This window comes from Desmodus rotundus, chromosome 10 (assembly GCF_022682495.2).
Source record: "Desmodus rotundus isolate HL8 chromosome 10, HLdesRot8A.1, whole genome shotgun sequence".
Classification (NCBI taxonomy): Eukaryota; Metazoa; Chordata; class Mammalia; order Chiroptera; family Phyllostomidae; genus Desmodus; species Desmodus rotundus.
In genome coordinates, this window is record NC_071396.1 from 82,654,112 (window position 1) to 82,673,210 (window position 19,099).

General features: G+C 35.9%; 1 protein-coding gene across 1 annotated transcript in view; it reads left to right on the forward strand.

Annotated features, from left to right (window-relative positions):
• Positions 1-1,562: 1,562 nt before the first annotated feature.
• Positions 1,563-19,099, forward strand: part of LOC112322896 (desmoglein-1-like) — a 40,643-nt gene continuing 23,106 nt past the window's right edge. Inside the window, exons 1-6 of the mRNA XM_053913337.1 lie at positions 1,563-1,775; positions 12,017-12,052; positions 12,485-12,616; positions 13,851-14,006; positions 15,431-15,575; positions 17,957-18,123. Coding sequence (XP_053769312.1) covers positions 1,731-1,775; positions 12,017-12,052; positions 12,485-12,616; positions 13,851-14,006; positions 15,431-15,575; positions 17,957-18,123 — 681 coding nt within the window. The 5' untranslated portion in view covers positions 1,563-1,730. The remainder of the gene's footprint in view (positions 1,776-12,016; positions 12,053-12,484; positions 12,617-13,850; positions 14,007-15,430; positions 15,576-17,956; positions 18,124-19,099) is intronic.

Here is a 19,099-nt window from a genome sequence, read left to right on the forward strand (position 1 = left end):
GTTGGTTCTGGATGAAGAGGGCTTGTGCAGACCTTCGTGCCATGCCCAGAATTCAAGGTCGATAAAGCACTCACTTGGCCCTCAAAGGCTGCAAGAGTAGGTTCCTTCATCTCTGGCGTCCAGTGAGTCATTCATGGTCATGCAACCCTCCTGCTCATACATTGCTCAGCCTAAGTCATAGGGTGACACTCACTTTTTATCTTCTTCCACTATGAAGAAATTCATAGAAATTTGACCTGACCATCTCCTTATATTTTATTTATTCATATCAACCACTTGTAATTATAAGCATTCATATTCACTGCACGTAAATTGAGGCAGCCTATCTCTTCCATCTAAGCTCTTGAGGAATAGCATGAATATTCAAACCTCTGTTGAGTAACCTTCTTTGTCACACATCTGCAGTGACATGACAGCATCCTGTATAAGATCTGACCTTCAGATCATTCTTCCTTTCTAGGATATTTTTAGCACCCTTTGGTCAGAACCAACTTCTTATACAATCCACTAGGTCTTTTGTTCCAGACTGCTATTTCAAATTCCAGAGACTTCCTGCCACACACAATGTTCATACCTGACATTAGGAGGTGAAGAGAACATATCCCAAGAACACTGTCAAATGCTGCCTGCCTTGTGGGAGTCACTGTTTATTTCACAAACTCAGGGCTGCTCAGTTTCCCACTTGCATGTGTGGGCGGCTGTCTCTTCAATGTATCCCTTGTGTTGTAATTGGCTCACTATACAGGTTCTTGGCTCTGTGCTTGGGAATTGTCACTGACTTTTAACCCACCTCACCTGAAGAGGTTTCTGTGTGTCCATTAGTATTTCAGGCACCGATCCTCATCTTAAAAATTATCAACAGGATTTTAATTGGAGGTTTTGATTGTTTACTTTTAATCTAACTTAGTGATATTTTTCTTCAGTGATATTTTACGGCAGTTGAAAAAGGCAAAACTTGAGAGAAAAAATGTTGGGGAGAGAAGACAATCATTTAGAGACAAAAACAGAGACTACCCTGGACTTAGGCTGGTCACTTAAAGGCAGACGACCTTATAATTGTAAGTATCAGAGTTTTGTTTATATGAACTAATGTTTTAAAAATATCCTCCCTCTTAATGTTAGCAAATTTTCTGTCTCATAAAGAACAACTTTGAAAGTGACTGGATATTTCTTAACGTCTACTGAAATGGAAAGTTTATAGTTTTCTACTGTGTCCTGAGTGGCTATGAGCATGGGCCAGATAATGCTCTTGGAATACTATAAGCTCACATACAGACTCTGCTTGGCTTTTAATAGGGAAAGAACCTAAACAACCTGCAAATAGAGCTTAGTATGAAAAGCCCCTATCAATTGCAGCATTCTCCACACACCTGATCGTTTTAAAGGCCTGCCCTGAAAACCTTCAGTAAAGGAGTGAATCTGCCATCCCCTACGGAGAGCTGCCTTGCAGCTGGAAGAAGGGTGTGTCCCCATCTTTTACCTGGGAGCAAGGATGATCTTGTTAAGCATCTTCATGAGACCAGCCCAAGTTTTTAGGGTGGGGATCTAGACTGGTTATACCTACCTTCAGTCCTTCTCCCAGCAAAGGCAGAAACACCTCAAAGCCTGCATGTGGAACGTCTACTGAGAAGTTGTTTTCATCAGACATCATCTGATTGGGGGGAAAGAAAAAGAACAGAGAAGAACAGACAGCACTGCCCTGGTCTTGGATGTGAGAGCACCCAGCAGCAATGGACTGGCACTTCGGAACAGCTGCAGTGCTGTTCATTTTTCTGGTGAGTGGATTCTGTTAAAAACCCTTCATGATCACTCTTGTTGTCAGCAGGTGAGAACTTTTTTAATAGTGTATATTTATTTATTTTTAGAGCAAGGGGAAGGGAGGGAGAAAGAGAGTGAGAGCAATATCAATATGAGAGAGAAACATCCATCCGTTTCCTCTCATATGTGCCCTGACTGGGGACCAAACCGGGTACCCAGGCACATCCCCTAACTTGGAATTGAACAGGTGACCTTTTGCTTTGGTTGATGATGCCCAATATAGAGCCACATTGGTCAGGGCAACAAGTCAGAACTTTTTAGACAATGTTGTTTAGTATTATTTCTAACCTAAACCCGTTAAAAGTTTATGTCAATGACAATGTGATTTTATGAACCAGATTTTTAAATAGTGTTTCTCTCTTTAATTGAAGGCTCAAGATCATATTAATGCATCAGTGTCAACTCATCAGATGAAATCTCTGACATCAAAGACATTGCTATGTCACTTAGGGAAAATATTGAATTGGGGGTAGTCATCTCACCATTTAATTGCACTTTGTCATTCAAATTCTCTTTTGCAGTTGGGCTTTTAAAGTGATATCACAGACATGTCCTGACTTTTAACCCAAACAATTTTCATTCTTTTGCTATCTTTGCAGGATGCATGTAGTGTTGTGGTTCATATTTGTTTCTACTTGCTTAAGTTTTAACTGGATTGTTGGGTTTCTATAATAACAAGTTACATCTTTGATTCAAAGTATGCTGGTTAGTTTTAATTCAGTTCATTAATTAAGACACATCATAACCAGTGGATTTAGTTATAAATGAGCATCAGCAAGCTGGCAGCTTTAGAGCCAAGTTGCCCTTTGAACATGAGCTCTATTCCAGGGACTTTCTAAGGGATCTTTAGGGCCAATTGAAATCATAACTTGGGACGCGTCAGGGCTTAATGAACATTATGTAGTATGTGTGTGAACAGAGGGGAATTTATTTGTACATTGTGAAATAATGTAATACTTTCCTTTTTAATTTTATACAAATTTGATCTATTAAGGCCTATTAGTGTTTCAGTTGATTAAAGATTATTCAGATGCTTATGTACATTCATAAATCTGTAAGATACCTTATTTGATTTTATTTATGATTATTTTTAATTAACTACATCCTATAAAAATGTCTTTAAACAGCCATTTTCAATTAGTCATTCTTTAGTAAAATATATCATTTTATTAAAAGCATAGTGAACTTTCTCTGTACAGAGGTTTCTGCGCATTTGTACTCTGTTTTCTGAGTCGGATGGGTGTCTTCTGTGTGCATAATTTGGTTTTCGCTGTATTTTTCTTTGGAATCAATCACAAGTTTCTCATATGTCTTATGAAAATTATTTCTCAAAGAACTTATTCTATAATGAATTCAAATGTTTCACTTTTAGGTTATTGTAACATTTTTGAAAAACATTTCAGTTTCTAAGATTTGGAAAATCGTAATTTATTTTCACTACTGATTTTACCAGATGATTTAGATAAATGTACTTAGAAGTTCTGCTGTCTATTTTTGCTTTAAAATACTTTTTACTCTGAAAATTAACCACCACTATAGAAGACTTTTCCACTAATCTTTTTGCTAGCCTGTAAATGTTTACTTTTACAAAAAAAAAAGAAAGAAAAGAAAATGAAGAGAAAAATATTTATGTAAAGCATTTATATTCTACTCTGCTCAAAGTGAAAGTGAGGGAGAGTAGTTGAACAATTTGGAATATCTTTAATACATTTAAACTGACCGCACCTTTAATGCAAATCCATTTGAGAAGTGGGCAGCCATCTACTTGCAAATATGTTGTGTAGTCTTCTCAATATCCTGAAGCTATAGACCTTGTTCAAATTAGTGGGTTAGAGCTGGGAAAATAAAAATGAAAAATCTGCTCTTACAGAGTCCAGCATTGTCAGGTGATTCTTCTATTATTTAGACAAATCTCTTGGACAAAAAAAATAGCTTACACTTATTATAACATAGCAAGCCAAGTAAATGTTTTTGATTCTGCATTTATTTTTCGTTCTTTTTTGTTGCCATGAAATTTTTGTATGGGGGCGGAGTGGGAGTATTCTAGGCCAGAGAACAAAGTTACCTATGCACCAAGTACAAGGAGTCTCTGAGAGTGTTTGTGACGATGGTATGAGGTGTGTCATGGTCACTGTGGGAAAGCAAAACGGAACCAGTGGAATTTTTATGGTTCCAGTGACTTCTAAAACTTATTTGTAACATTGTCAGTTCCAGTGAGTACGATCAACATACTTTCAAGGTGTCTTTTTCTAGAAAGCAAACTTGTGCAGCAAAGAACTCAAAAAAATGTTTTTATCCAGTACCTAGAATGATCCAATTTCTTCAGTATATAATATCCATCTAACTTTGTCTCTTTCCATGGTTAATATTTCCTTTCCCAAAAGCCCTGTGACAATGTGACTACCTGATAAACTAAGCCCTCACTTTGAACTTAGCTAAATTACTTAGTCTTTAAGCAGGAGTTTACCTGATTATTTCTCAACACTCTGTCAAAAATACACAAAAAATGACATAGGCAGGAAAAGTCAGGTTTATAGTCATGAATAACCTAAGCACAGAATTTATCCTTGCATTATTACTTACTAATTATTATATTATTTATTTGAATGAAAACAGTAAACCTACTTTTGTCCACGCCTGTATATGCTTTATTACATAGTTCATCAACTTATTTGAACTGGACATCTTAAATACCCACAACTGTGTTCACTGATGCATAAAGCAAAGGAAGGATTAGCAAACTCCTAGGACTGAGAGAAGACAAACAAAAAAGAGGATTCTTTAGGATTTCTTGAGTACATGTTATAATAACATATTATAGATATAAGTACTTCAATAAAACATTTTATAGAAAATGAAAGCAATATTTCTGTTCACATTTACTAAAATTTATAAATAATATTTAAGCAAAATCCTTTCCACTTACATGGGGCTCTTAACTGCAGATTTTATGGCACATTTAAGACCAGCATCTTCTTTCACCTTTATGAAAATGGAGACCTCAAATGTATCATCATTTAATTGGTTTTTATTGCTGCAGAGTAAATACATTGTGCCATGCCTGATTTAGACAATAGAAAAACTTAAAATGCTGCCCCTTGATAAATCTGAAGGCTTGGCCCCAAGGGGACAAGATACACCTATTTAACGGGGCTCATGAATCTAGAAAAACAACACTCTTGTCTCTACCCAGAGGACTGAACTCCTGATAACTCTTTCTTCAACATGCCTTCTTCAAGGACATTATTGCTGAATATCCCCATGTCCTAACAGGAATTGCCTAACATATGAACAGGAAGCATGCTTGATGATGCAGTTAGGCTCACTGTGCTCCCATCAGTGAGGGAACACCCTTACAGAATGCTGTGTCATCCACCCTTGCTGATGATGCTTGGCATGCAAATTCTTTTAATGGACTTGGGTGGGTCAAAGTCATTTAAATGCCATTGGCTGTTGATCTTGCCCTCAACTAGTCTATAAGAATAAAGCTCAGTCCTTTACACATGTCTAATGAAAAACCACATGGCCACAAATTAATGGGTTTCTGTTGCTCATAAAATAACTTGACCGTAAGTTATTCTAGGGCAGGTTCTGTCTGATTCACTTTTGTACCTTTCATAGCACATTGCACCAGTGCAAGATTGCTCAGTAGGTACCTAGTCACACAACATGGAGTCATCAGAAGGGAATGTTTGGATAGTTCATTTTTTCCTTCACCTACACTCCAAAAATTGTCAAGGTAATAAACCTGGATATCGCCATGTCCAGTTTCCCTACCACTTACTTTGATAATGTACTATTACACTTCCTTTACATTTTATCTAAAGCTTACCATAATATTTTTAGTGCTTAAGGCCTTTCAATGTCTTAATCTGGCCTTGGATTCACATAATATACATTCAATAAATATTTGTCAAATAAATATATAAACCAACGAACAAATAAGAGAAATCAACCTATCAAGAAGTCAGCTAGTGACTGATAGCTTCTGTCCAGTACTACAATGGAAACACAAAAGAGAAGTTTCTTAAAATAAACAAATTATATTTTCACTTTGTCTCAAGTTCATTCTTGTGATGTTTAGAACAGTTAAATACCTTAGAATTTGATGTGTAACAAGAGCTGTTAAGTAACTGGAAGACCTCCTCATAATTGTTAAATGGAAGATGTTTTCCTTATAAAAATTATAAATTACTACATTTAGAAGGTTTTTGTTAAATGCAAAGAAATGTGAAACTGAATTTAAAGGAAAATAACTAAAAATGAGTGTAATTAGTAAATCATTGAAATTGGCATGCAATGTTGTATCCTGTGGTAGTTGGGTTTTGCTTTTGTTTGTTTATTGTTGTTTTCAGATTTTTTAAATACATGAATCAGCCTCTAAAATAGAGATGAAGGGGAGAAATATTGAGGATTCACTTGAAGTGAATTACTCACTGTTCTCGTTTTTGGATAAAATGGGCTTTAATCTCATAGAGAAAAGAGGACTGCGTGACTTACCCCAATGCCCATAGTCAGGGGGCAAAAGGCTGAGAGGTATTCAGTGTGTTTGACCACCCTGTATTCATCTCTAAGTAAATCTTTTTACAGCCTCCACACAACGAATTCCCAACTTATTTTGGAATCCAAAGCATGCCCCTAATTACCAGAAAACAACCTTACCCTTACCCTAGGGACAAGGTCTGGATCATCCAGTGCAATGTCCTTCAATCTCCCTGTCCTAATCGATTGATTTCAATATCCATCATTTCATCTTCCTTACTCTCTGTCTTCAAAGCCCTTTCTCTCTGCTGCTTCCCTCGTGCTCATCACATATCTCCAGCAAGTACTTTCTCAACCTCTCCTGTTTCAAATCAAAATCTCCTTTTCTCCTCATTCTCTGTCTTCAAAACCTACATCTCCTTCTCCCCAAATATCTCCTTGTATACTTCATCTTATCTACTATCACTTCTGTTTCCTTATATTACCAAATTTCTCAAAAAAGTGGTATCTTTACGCGTGCCTTGTCAGTCAGGAAGGGCCAATTCCATCCAACTGAAAGCATTCTCCTGAAGGCACAGAAACACTCAGAGTTTCTCAGGATTCACTCTGCTCAACTTTTGTATATCATCTGACACTTGCTCACAGTCCATCTGTCTTTCAATTCTCCTTCCTTTGACACCCATGACATTGCATTGTATTTTCCTCCTATTTCTTTGGCCACTTCTCTTCTCTCTTTTGATGTTTCTTGTTTACTGTCATGGTTCCCAGTTACATAAATGCAGGAGTTCCCCTGGTTTCATCCTCAGCCATGGGCTATTTCTTTCCTGTGTTCTCTACTTTAGGGATTTCAAATTCTCCCATGATTCCAACCATTCTACCTGAGCTGGTTTCCCTCAAATCTGTGTATCAGGCCTAAACATTTGTTCACGGTGCTGACACATATTCCAAATTCCTAAACATCTTCACCAGGCATTGCTCTGGCATCCCACACTGGATGTGTTCCACCCCTGATTGTGCTTCTGCCTTGCTCCTCATCTCCTAGTTTGTAACTGCAGTGGTCTCAGACTCTCTCTCTCATCACACCCACACACCACTTGTTCTCCAACCTGTCCATTTCAATCCAGCTGTATCTCTCCGTGGATCTCTCCATGGACTGACTTGATGCAGAAGTCCAATGTCCTTTCCTATAATCACTGCCTCTTCCCACCATTTCCGCCAATTATTATCAGAGGCTCCATTAAAATCCACAACTTTATCATGTCCTTCTCATGATCAAGAAACTACAATATTTTCCTACTGCACAGAGATTTGGTGTTAGAATTCAAAAAGTAACTGTATGTAATATAGTCAATGCCTATCATTTTATGAATGAGAAAACTAAAGATCACAGAATGTTGGTAGTACAGTGAACGTTTTCTGAGTCTACCTAATGCTCCTTGAATCTCATCATTTTGCCTTAAAGGTCAAAGAATGACTTTGTTTCAGAGTTTATTTTACACTCTGAGCAAAAGGCACTATGGATATGTCAGCACAATGTATTTTTAAGAAGACCTGGCAGCTTTCTAATTGCTAATCCAATTGAGAGCCTGATTATACAGTGAAACCTACTTGGTCTTCTGCCTAAGTTGCCTCTCATGGCAAAAAGAACAACCCAGGTTCATAAAGTGAGAAGGTAGTGGCCTCTGGCATGGTTCTCCAAAACAAACGGAGGCGCTGACACTTCAGTGTGGTGAGGGAAGCGCAAGAGAGAGAGGAGGTGAATACACAATCCTGTAGAGATGAAGAATAGGCTTCCAAACAGACAAATGAGGTGTCCCCACACCCGCCTCCAACACCCACAAATGAGAGGAGTAAGTGTTCACGAGTTCAAGGTAGCAAGAAGCACATAGGTGAACTATCATTTCAACTCTGCACCCAAGCGGAACAGTATCATTTTGGTTACTTGTCCAAAGCATTGGACTATTCACTTTTCTTTCTTGCCTTCCTAATATGACTATTACTGTTGCTGTATTATTGTATGTAAGCATTCTTAGTCAAAAGGATAATATGAGATTAGACCAAAATTCAGAATTTTTTTGAATTCCTAAAATTGCAATGTCAGTTCTCTGTAGTATATTTTACTTAGGGTTTTACATAAAATTGGCTATTTTGTACTTAATTATAAAACACACATCTCAACCACATATTTAGGCTGAATACTATTGGGTTGTATTAAGTCATTGAATTCAAAACCTCAATTTCTCATCTTTAAAATGAGATAATTATGGTATTGACCACATGTTCTTGTTAAGATTAAATGCATGGATTTCTCTAAACTTGTTGTCTAGTACTTAGTTATCATTTAGTGCATTGTAATGATGATAATGATAATGATAATGATTAACATCAACTATATACCATGAATAGATAACTCCTATAATAAAAATATTATCTTTTTTAAAGATTTTATTTATTTATTTTTAGAGAGAGGGGAAGGGAAGGAGAAAGAGAGGGAGAGAAATATCAGTGTGTGGTTGCCTCTCACGCATCCCCTACTGCAGACTTGGCCAGCAACACAGGCATGTTCCCTGACTAGGAATCGAACTGGCAACTCTTTGGTTCACAGGCCAGCACTCAATCCACTGAGCCACACCAGCCAGGGCAAAATGTTATCTTTTTAAACCATTCATATTAACCATAAATACAAATTTTCTTGACTTATCAATAATGGGATTTAAAAAAATATACTTAGACATTAAAATATATTTTAATTTAATGATGAAATTAGAGCTCACTGCTTAAAGTCATTACTATATTTTGAATATACTATTATTAGTATTTTTAAAACTATAATTTTATTTTTCAATAATTCAAATAGTGTGTATTTATAACAACACTTTTCATATTTTGCAATTCTAAAATTAATTCAAGTTGAAATTTAAAATGTCTTATTTAGGCAGAAATAAGAACTAAAGGTTCATACTGTATTTATTAATTCTGAGTGCAATTTTTAATTGTTTTTCAGCTACAATTGTCCCCATTTTCTCCCACCACTCTCCCCTGCCCTACGCACCCCCACCTCCCACACTCCGTCCTACCACTCCCCTGTTGGTTTTATCCATGTATCCTTTATATATGGTACTTGACAACCCTCTTTTTCTTTCCCCGGTTATCCTCATCACCCGTCCCCTCTGGTTACTGTCAGTTTGTTCTTTATTTCAACGTCTCTGGTTATTTTTTGCTTGTTTGTGTTGTTAATTAGGTTCCACTTATAGGTGAGATCATAGGGTATTTTTCTTTCTCTGCCTGGTTTATTTCACTTAACATAATACTCTCCAGTTCCATCCATGCTGTTGTAAAGGGTAGGAGCTCCTTCTTTCTTTGTTGTGTATTATTCCATTGTGTAAATGTACCACAGTTTTTTGACCACTCATTTACTGATGGGCACTTAGGCTGGTTCCAGCACTTGGCTATTATAAATAACGCTGCTATGAACATTGGGGTGCATAGGTTCTTTTGAATTGGTGTTTCAAGATTCTTAAGATATAATCCCAGCTGTGGAAATGAAACCCATAAAAATCCTAGAAGAGAACATAGGCAGTAAAATCTCAGCAATTGCTCTTAGAAATTTTTATCAGATATATCTCCCCAGGCAAGGGAAACAAAACAAAAAATAAGTAAATGTGACTTCATCAAACTAAAAATTTTTTGCCAGCAAGGGAAATCATCAACAAATTAAAAAGGGAACCCACAGAAAGGGAGAACATACTCGCCATTACATCTGATAAGGGGTTAATATCCAAAATTTATAAAGTACTTACAAAACTCATTACCAAAAAACAAACAACCCAATTTAAAAATGGACAAAGGGCCTGAAGAGACACTTCTTCAAAGAAGGCATACAGATGGTCAATAGACATATGAAAAGATGCTCAACATCACTAATCATCAGAGAGGTGCAAATAAAACCCTGAATAAGATACCATCTCACACCTGTCAGAATGTCTATCATCAATAAAGCAACACATAACAAGTGCTGGCAAGGATGTGGAGAAAGGGGAACACTTTTGCACTGTTGGTGGGAATGCAGACTTGTGCAGCCACTGTACAAAGCAGTATGGAGATACCTCAAAAAATTAAAAGTGTATCTGCCTTTTGACCCAGCCATCCCACTTCTGGGAATATATCCAAAGAAACCCAAAATATCAATTTGAAAGAACATAAGCACCCCTATGTTCATTGCGGCATTATTTACAATTGCCAAGATACAGAAGCAGCCCAAGTGTCCATCAGCAGACGAGTAGATAAAATGACTATGAGATATTTACGCAGTAGAATTCTACTGAGCCATAAAAAAGAAGAAAATTTTACCCTTTGCAACAGTAGGGATGGATTTGGAGAACATTATGCTAAGAGAAATAACCTAGTCAGAGAAAGACAAATACCATATGATTTCACTCATACGTGGATGTAACGACCAAAGTGAACTAACAGGTAAAACAGAGACAGACTCATAGATGAAGAACAGATGACAGCTAGTGGTGGGGGTAAGGTGAGGGAGAGGGATTGAACAAAAAGGAAAAAAGACTCATGGACATGGACAACAGTGAGGTGATGGCTGGGGGGGAGGGGATATAAAGGGACAAAATGGTATGGAAAAAACACATAAAGATACATTAAAAAACTTATAAATGCAAAATAGCCTTCAAATCCACACCTAACTTTTTAGGAAGACATTTTACAATGCCTTAAGCATGCTCATGTATTATTAAACTTAATACATAAGTGTTGTGTTTTTAGAAATGCCTTTGGTTTTTAGAGAAAAATAAGTTAAATTACCCTGACTTAACATTAAAAATCATATGTAAAAGTCAAGGCCATGGCTGAGCTGAAACTAGGCAGAGCTGTGCTTGACTAGCTCACTTATTTAATGCAAGAGAAAAAAACTAATGGTGGTTGCTTACCCAGCAATTAGTCCCTGCACTCTGAAATTTCTTCTCCTTGCTATAGAAAGATGCATTTATATCATTGACTTTGATTAGTGTGAACACTGAAACATCACATATGAGCTCATTTATACATAGAGAAAAGTATTTGTTTTTATTTTAGAACTTTATATCTCATATTTCAAAGCAAATAATAAATTTATCATCTTAAGATTTTCAAGAATAATAAAAATTCATTCATTTAGAATTAGAAAATTAAGAAGCAAACATTATGAATCTTTCCAGATACTTTACTCTTCGCTATGCTTTCTTCACCCCCAAACATTTCTTTTTCTACTTCCATCTGAGTCTACTCAGGGGCTAAAACTATAGTCAAATGTTTTACTATCATAACTTATTGTTGAACATCACTAAATATAGCCAGCTCTTTAGGCGCAAGATTTACTAACAGGAGCCTGTTTTCCAACCCCCATATCCACTGGGTTCTAGCTTTAAATGTCCTCACTCATGTGAGTATCTGTATCTTCACAGGCTAAGAACGGGGAGGGGGGGAAGTTAGAATAAAAGTAACAAGAAGAAGAAGAGCAAAATTGAAAAGTAAAAACTAAAAGAAAAAAAGAATCATTAGCATCATTATCAGACCTGAGAGATTAAAACCAGGTCCACCTGCTATGTAGATTGAGAAAATAATTTTAATGACTCAGATTGTTCGATTTTTGAATGATTTGATAACATAAATTGTAAGGCATTTATTTAAAAGTTAAATATTGTGTTTATTGTATTTTTTATAGGTGGTGGTAGAAGTTAACAGTGAATTTCAAATCCAGGTAACATAGAAAATTTATTTTTTCAATTTAAAAAGATTGAGCAAAAAGGAAAAAGGGACTCATGGACATGGACAGCAGTGTGGTGATTGCTGAGGGGAGGACAGCATCAGGGCACTAAAGGGTAATGGAATAATACAATAAAGGGGAAAAATTAAAATATTTAAGGAAAAAATTATTAAATAATCCCCCCCCAAAGCCCAAAGAAAATGGTTTGGGAGTAACTATATATACCTGATGCCCCATACGCACCCCAGAATTCATTCTTATAAGAAAAGTTAATTTTAAATATAAATTAAGAGTATCAAAATTACCAATTTTCCCCAAAAGGCATCTTTTCTGGCTTTATAATTACTCCTCCTACCAATTCTTTAGTGGAATGTGATTTATGAATAAATGTTAATAGGTACCATTACTTTACCCTGACCATTCAAGGTGAGGGATTATAACACTAAAAATGGCACCATCAAGTGGCATTCAATCCGAAGGCAAAAACGTGAATGGATCAAGTTTGCTGCAGCCTGTCGTGAAGGTGAAGACAACTCAAAGAGGAATCCAATAGCCAAGGTAAGTCTCAACCCCAAAACATAAAATAAAAAATCAAATGGATGAAGTTAAAGTTTCAAAAGAACCTGTCTTTTAAATATTTTATGGACATATCTCACTGAGAAGATATGATATAAAACAGAATAATACTCAGTCAGGTTTTGAAAACTGAAGCCATTAGAAGGATAAATTAAGATTTTTAGGCACTCACATAAACAGTGAAACACTGACTCAGCTTACTGGTGAAAGTAATACACATGATCATGTGTTACCCTAAACTCTAGATTTTGAAATTATAGTGATTTAAGTAATGAACTTACCACTCAGCACAATTAGAGTAACTGTTTCAATGCATGCTCGTTCTGCCTCATAATCTACTAGAATTAAATTCCTACTTTTGGTTTGTTCATTTATGAACATTCACAATTCACTGTCTTTTGTAACCTTTTTCCTTTCACTTTCCTTTATATGCCTTTGTAAAGAACACACACATGTGCACACTCAAAAACACATCAACACACAGATTCACTCATATACAAATATATACATACATACACTGACACACATTCAAACATAACACTTTCACATAGATTCACACAGGGACACTCCCATACAGTAGTTTATTTAAAAAAAAAAAAGTCCTGATTTCTTTAGCCATTTATTTACACTGGTTTCTTTACTTTCCTGCTAAAATTTCCTCTCCATTTTCAGAATTAACAGCTTCTGCATGCAGTCAGATATCTTTTCTTACCTACATAAAATTACCTCAATCTTCTTTTAAAATAACATTTAAATTTCCTTTTTAATTGGAAGATCAAAGTTATGTAATAAAAAAACACTGGTCTACTCACTAAAATAGTAAGGCATTCACTCCTGTAGACCTTGTTGTAGCATAGAACCCCCAAATCATATAATCAAATTGTAAATGCTAAATGAATGAGTGAATGAATGAATGAATATATAAATGATGATTGCATAAACTTACATGTATTAGGGTGATATTTTACTTTCTTACTTTTTATTATTTGGTAGAAATATAAACTGAAATTCTAGTATTACATTAACAGTTACCACTGAAAAACTAAAGCTGTAACTATTCCCTTTATCTAGTAGGATAATTCTCTCCTTCCAGAATTTGCCCCAAAATAAAAAGGACAGAATATTCAACACTTGTCGAAAAAGACAGCAATTATATATCAAATATAACAGACTTATTTTGCATCCTGTAATATTTTCAAATGTATTCCTTTTGCAGATTCATTCAGATTGCGCTGCAAACCAGAAAGTTACATACCACATCTCCGGAGTAGGAATTGATCAACCACCTTATGGAATCTTTGTTGTTAATCAGAAAACGGGTGAAATTAACATAACATCCATAGTTGATCGAGAAGTCACTCCATTTTTCATTGTAAGTGGGTGCAGTGTGAATATACAAGTATATGTTCAGGCCTCCTAAATTACTTTTGGATTATCTCAAGCTCAGCTCATGCTTATTTCAAGAGTCTCAGTATAGATGTTTTTGGCTGTCCCTTAATTCATGAGCAGCTGTGACCCAGAGACACACAGATTTTGAGAGACAGATGAGTGTTTTGCTTAAGTGCCTTAGCAAAAATGCAAACCTGGGGTCTGGCCCCAGTGGCAGGCTAGAGCATTTGCGTGGAAGGGCAAGTACTCAACCTTTACTTCTTTTTCTTTAATCCAGTTGAGCATGTTGGTCTGTGATAACTCCAATGCCAAGTAATGATCCTATAGCTACTGCAGGAGCCTTCTCTGAGTGAACGCACTTTAGTATAAATGCACATTGCTCAAGCTCACCTGAGCACAGGCTGTGCCTTGGAAAGACTTAGATCCTCTTTAACAGAATCTTGCTCTGTCCCTTACAGTAGCTGTGACAAAGCTTAAGTGTTTACTCTTCAAACCCTTAACTTCATTCCTATTTTAAGCAGCTGACCTCATGCCAATTTCATTTAAAAATCTGAGTCCTCCTACAATTAACTCTTACAAATCAACAAACTCTTACAATTAATTCTCTCTACCTGCTCAGAAATGTTCTACATTAAATCCAAAAGGAAGATGAATTTCCTGTTTTTTAAATATATCTCAAGAGTTTCTATTGTCCCATAATTATCTGGTATTGAGGAATCTTATTCTATTAACTTTGACTTTTCATGTGTCTTCTGCCTGCTCTGTAGGTTGCTTCCATCATGGTTCACACTTGTTAATACTCAAAATTAAAAATAAAGAAAATCTTCCTTGATTTTCTAATTTAATATTCCTACCTTATTTCCCACAATGTTTTCCCAAAAGCTCTCTATGTCAGTATGCCAGCCTATTAGCTTTTGTTAAAGCACAGTGCATTTTGTATGAAATACACCAAATAGGTAAAATAGTATCCATTATATTGTACTCATGTGCACACCTAATAATAACGATAATACAAACACCCATATAGCCAGGACCTACTGATGAGTGCTGTTTCTTTGAAGCCCCCATGTGACTTTCCATGTGACCACAGCCTCCACCCCAATAGTCCCTATTCCTGACTTCAAACACTGAGTTTTCATTACTTTGTTTCTTCCTCACATGAATGCCTTTGCTTGGAACACCCAGCCAATTCCCAGCTCCACCTGTTGAAATTCTCTTTCAAGATCTACCTCAATCATCACATCCTCCTATGACATCACAGTGCTGTTGTTTTCCTTTTGTAACTGATCAAGCTACCTGTCATTGAAGTCTTATTTTTTTTTAGTTACACAGTGCCTAGTATAGTGTCCAAAGTAAAAATGTATTATTTGTTGCATCGTATAATTATTCCTTTTTATTTCTCTCTAGATTTACTGCCGGGCTCTAAATGCACAGGGCCAAGATTTGGAGAGGATTCTTGAGCTCAGAGTTAGGGTCTTGGATATAAATGACAACCCTCCAGTGTTTTCCATGTCTACTTTTCTAGGACAAATAGAAGAAAACTCTAATGCAAGTAAGTAATTAACTTTATTAAATTAACAAGAGTATGTTGGCTTCCAGATCATTCTAAACAGCCAGTCAACTTGAGGCTAAATGATGCCAATGTACACGTCACATATGTAACAGATAAGTATAGAAAAGCATACAGAAGACAGAGGCATGAGGAAATCTCCATAAAGGCTTTCCCTTCAAGGGCAGAAGCAGCTCCAATCTGTCATACACAAGGAGCAACTCCAAAGTAATGAAAACCGTTTTCTCATGTAATTCACGTATAAGCTGTGTCCTAGATTCCTAAGGAAAAATTCCAAAAGGACTTTGCACAGTGTTGGCAGGACCCCTTAGAGGAGAATTCAGCCCCCCAGCCTGACTGTTTTGAAAGGCAGTATCATCCACTTTTATTCATGCTGCCTTTTTTTTTATCATGGTTTAAAAAAAATTGAACAGCTTTAAAGAACCCATACAAATCACTTCTGGGCAATTTATTTTGTGGCCACAATCTTCAAGAGCTTTTTTGACAGCAGATAAATGCAAAAGAAGTATCTGGATAGATAAAAGTTAAGTAATGATATATAGATAGATAAATAGATAGACTGGCACAGATAGCACCCCTTTTTATTACATAAAAATTTTTATTACAAAATCACAAGCATGTAATTCTGTAACATAACAATATCACACTCAAACACACCATATGACACTTTAGATGAAATATTCAACATGTTGTCCATCTCCTGCAAGACAATCACGTACCCTACCAACCACACTCAATGGCATTACTTCTTCAGGACACTAAATAGATATATATTTATTGTTGTTTTGGGCTTTTTATTCAAGCTACTGATTTTATGTGTTTCAAATGTATTATAAACTGAATCCTGTTTGGCCCACCATGTACATTTAAAGCTGAATGTCTCAAGTGGTGCAGGTTGAGGGGCACCAGAAAATCTGTAACTAGACAGAGCATCGGCCTGCAAGAGCTGCGACCATCCACAGGTGCCATGGCCTCCTTATGGGTCACTGTAAATGGCAACATTTTGACTGCGAAATATTCAGTCTCTTGGAAGAGACAGTATATCAAGTGCTTAGCACACTATTGAAGGTTGTGCTACACATATTGAAAAATGCAGAGGTTATTTTTATTTGAATATTTATCAGAACTTAATTTACCATAGTTACTTTTAATATTTAAGTGGTATAACTTCTTATAAATTAAAAATCTTTACATTTTACTTTATGCATTAAAATATCTTGATAGTGTAAACTGTTAAAAATATCATTTTTAAAAAATGTGTATTAAAAATATTCACACAACATGGATAATAAAAATGGAATAGAAATTTGGCTTTTCTCTCTTCACTGGCAAGCACTGTCATAAGTTGCTTAAGTGGATATGTTCTATAATTACATAGATATATATAAGCATATTTTGAGGAACTTTTCTACATATTAATATACAATGTGAACATTGATTCAAACATATTCTGAACACTTTTCTACATAAAGTAATATTAGTTTTTTCAATCCTTTTGACAGTTGCATCAGATTCTTTGTATGGATGTACCACAACTAATCAATTGCATTTTGAAAACATTTTTTAAATGATGCTAAAATGAATACACACAGAGATGGAAAGAAAGAGAAAGAGATGGGAGATTGTCTAGTCATTTTTGCCTATAAGACACAGATTGTATTTAAAACAGTTTGAGTGTAGAAAAGAATTCTAGTTTATGAACACTGGCGGCTTTTCACATTCTCTGGCATCCTTCATCAAAACTGCTTATAGGATTAAAGATGAGGGATAGGACAAAGTAACTAGTTAAACAAGCTTGTCTTCAAAACTCCTAGTTACCCAGCACTAAACTAGGAACCAAACAAAACAGAACAATAATACATATTTACTGAGTATGCATTATTCAGTAGGAAGTGTATATAATTTTCTCTCTTTAAGCTGCTTAATTCTCTCATGAACTCAAAGAGGATTGTCCTACTGTCATCCACATTTACAGATGTGGAAACTGAGGCCAAGGTCGTATATCAAAAAAGTGCTAGAAAGTTTAGAAACTATTGGTCTGACCTTAATATCATTTTGTTTCACCACAGTGACCTTAAAACAATGCCATTATACTAGAATAGAAAGTGGAATGGCAGAACAAAACTTTTGTTTGTTTTCTAACTATCAGCAATATCTAGGTTCTTAGGAAAATGTGATGTTTTGTCAATGCTAAGCTATGCAAAGGAGCTGATATATGACTACGTTAGAGAAGGAGAAGGAAAAACTGGTAGAGTGCACTTGTAGGAACCGACCAACCCTAACATCATGCTGAGAAAGCAATATGCTGTGTTGTACCAAACATGCACACTGTCCAATCACAACCAATTTTCCTCGTGTTCTAGATACACTGGTGATGAGACTCAATGCTACTGACGCGGATGAACCCAATAATTTGAACTCGAAAATAGCCTTCAAGATCATAAGCCAGGAACCTTCTGATTCACCCATGTTTATTATCAACAGATACACTGGAGAAATTCGAACAATGAATAATTTTCTAGACAGAGAGGTAATTTCTTTTTTTTAAATGAGTTATTAATTCATATGAATTGATTCTAGAAGTTAGAGTACCTAAAAAGAAAAAAAGGAGACTATACTTTTAATTTCTATATACGTAATCTTTTCATATAATGGCAATGACATAAATATCTTTAAAATGAAGATATGGGGATCCCTCACATACATTTTATACTGTCACTTGTTTTCATTTAATCTTACTTAGGATTTGCCTTAAATTAAGAAAACTGTATTCTGAGAGTACATATAACATGCTTTCAGTATTTTGCTGTTACATCCCCCACCCTGCAGAGTCAATGCATGAACATGGTCGAGGCTCCAAGAAATTTTACACGTTAAGCAATTGGTTTCTCTTTCTTTAATGCAGCCCATTTTAAGCTCCTTTGACAAAAATCTTTTGCTCACTGTGTCACACCTACTGACAGCCCGTCGATTCTTTTGAGAGATGAATCAACAGCATGATTGATAAAAATTAAGCAACATCCATATCAATGTTTTATTTAGAAATGAGAAAACAAATCAGTGATTTATACTTCTTAGGAAATTATAATCAGAAGAAATTGACTATTTAGCTCTTTCTCAAAAGAGTTTTAGTGGTGAGGAGCTAGAAGAGGGAAGGAACTCTGCATTTGCTGGGACTCCACCAGAGCCGACATTCTTAACCTGGGGTCCAGGGAGAGACCTCAAGATGGCTCTAACTATGAATCCCCTAAGATCACATCGCATTTTCAAATGAGAATGCAGTTGTGCGTGCTTCCTGAAGAGCAGTCATAGCCCTTACCAGCTTCCAAAAATTTAAGCACCATTGAGTAGAATCAAGAAGACAGATCATCAGTAATTCCACCGCCACAACTGCCACCACCACCCCCCCAAAGTGCAAACCATTTTTGTCTCTTTATTTTTTCCACAATAAGGGCCTGATTATCCAAGGTATGGAATTTTTAAGCCAAAAATCTTGATAAAACTTA